The following is a 2,190-nucleotide window of genomic DNA, read 5'->3' as shown; positions in this document are numbered from 1 at the left end:
GTCTTAAGAACTAGTTTGACCAACTAGCAGTTAGCCAAGAGATAACCAGTCTCATTTTTCTGATTCAAATTGGGCCGGTCTACATTATTTGTAACTGACTTTAAACAGTTTTGACCAGTCTAGAAGAAAACAAATTAGATGGCTAATTTTCTAGTCTAAGCAATTTATGCAACCAGCCCCTGTTCACACCAAGAATGATAACTATAAAGATAACTAGATATTTACACACATTATATTTACATCCACCTAAGGACGATAACATTTGGCGGATTATATGCGCACTTGTGGTTGTCGTCTGCCGCCTTTTAAATGCGCCTCTTTAAAGTCAGGTTTCATTGACTTTCAATGCATTCATCAGCTGGAAAAAAAAAGTTCTAAAAGTAATTTCAATGATACTGTTCTTTTGTGTCATTATCAATATACTGTATGTGTGGCGTGGACTCCCTATTCTAATAGAATTAGTATGATAACTAAAACTTTATAGTTCCGTGTATGAATGGGCCTAAAAACTGCAGGAAAGCTATTTGCATGAGTGATAATGATCTTGAAGTCTTTTGTTTCGAAACAATACTTCAAAGCATGTATATCAATGGCCAAGTCACATGATTTCAACAAACAACTCTTTATGTCCCACTGATTCAGAACATTTCGAATTGTAGGAAAAAATGCTGAAAGGAGGATTTTCAATAAAGTTGGTAAATAAATCATTAAAACTTCCAATTATACAGATAAGTCATCTTTAATGTTTAATGAACTGTATTTATAAATTACATGCTTTAATAAAAAACTTTTACAACACATTTACATGGCTTTAACCAGCAGACGTTCTCAGCTCAGCACGTTGAGTTTTGAGTGCTTTGAAATTCATTTTATGAAGCAAGTGCTTCAACTGATTCCAGGCTCTGAAAAGCCTTGTTGCTCCAATTAAAAATATTTAAATAAGTTGCAATTCACTCAGTTACCTGCGTAGTATGTAGATGTTGCCGTTGCGACAGGCCACAGTGATACGGAACTCCACATCAAACTGACCCGTCACATCCATTAGGGTAGGTGAACTAGGCAGCGACATCTGAAAACATACAGGCAAAATCATAGAAAAAGTTAATTCATTATGGGAAATCAACTTATTTTACTACTACACGTAAAGTAAGTCACATATATTCTGATGATGATACTGATGATAAAGCCAAAAGCTCATAGAAGAACATAGTGTGGAACAAGCACATATGAAGCAGGTGTGAATGTGCTGACCTTGTAGAGGATGGTAAAGGCCTCTGGATCTAATATGTAAACATCACCGTTCTCTGTGCCAATCACCAGGCAGCTAACTGCATCCTCATCTGCCATGTTCTTCTTCAACATCCCTATACAGGTAATGACTGTCTGAGACAAACAAAGAGACAAAAGCCCTGTTTGTGCATTTGTTCTTTAGTTTTTTGTCTATGTGTGAGTCATTGCATATATGTAGATATTGGCACCTGTCTACGTATAGGCTGTTCTTTGTGAAGAAGAACGAAATTCTCCATTTCCTGTGGCTCAAGCATGAGGAACCTAATTTACGCAAGAAATGCAATGAATCATTAAATAAATAAAAAATATTGCAGCTGCATGGGTCTTCTCAGTGATATCATTTCCAGTTGTGTTTTTTTTCTTCTGGATGTTGGTTGCACATATTTAACTTTGATTTGCTGGACAAAAGTTTTTCAATTGTAAAAGAGCAGTTTTGTTATTTTATTTGTTCCCAAAAAATAAATTAATTAAAATATTATTCCAAAAAGGTTTTCTTTTCATTATTTTAGGGATTTGTATTTCTTCATTATGATATAATGATAGGAGAGTTGTATCACCTTGACATTTTTTTTTTACTTTACTGCCCAAGAAATATAAAAATTAAAATGTTAATACAGAAATTAACATGCTCATTGTAGAAAAGGCATTTAAAGTCATTGTATGTATGAGCTGCATATTTTACTTATTTTCAAATAAACTCCATTTGATATGGACAAAAAGTGAGTGTCATGTCATTGACCTGTATTGACCATGCATGACTTTCTTTGTTCTGTGGAACATAAAAGTAGCTATTTTGAAGAATATTAGTGTTTTTATCCATAAAATAGAAGAAAAAAAATACATACCAACATTCTTCAAAACATGTTCTTTTTTTATTCAACAGAAGGAATAAATTCACAA

At 33.6% G+C, this 2,190-nt stretch overlaps 1 protein-coding gene across 1 annotated transcript in view; it reads right to left on the bottom strand.

Moving 5' to 3' along the window:
• Nucleotides 1-2,190, bottom strand: part of bbs1 (Bardet-Biedl syndrome 1) — an 11,853-nt gene that overhangs the window by 4,992 nt on the left and 4,671 nt on the right. The window contains exons 7-9 of the mRNA XM_016258536.1: nt 1,479-1,551; nt 1,252-1,383; nt 963-1,069 (exon numbers count right to left, since the gene is read on the bottom strand). Of these exons, the coding sequence (XP_016114022.1) occupies nt 963-1,069; nt 1,252-1,383; nt 1,479-1,551 (312 nt within the window). The remainder of the gene's footprint in view (nt 1-962; nt 1,070-1,251; nt 1,384-1,478; nt 1,552-2,190) is intronic.

Source organism: Sinocyclocheilus grahami, unplaced genomic scaffold, assembly GCF_001515645.1.
Source record: "Sinocyclocheilus grahami isolate Dianchi unplaced genomic scaffold, SAMN03320097.WGS_v1.1 scaffold1702.1, whole genome shotgun sequence".
NCBI lineage: Eukaryota > Metazoa > Chordata > Actinopteri > Cypriniformes > Cyprinidae > Sinocyclocheilus > Sinocyclocheilus grahami.
This window is presented reverse-complemented; position numbering and strand designations above follow the sequence as displayed.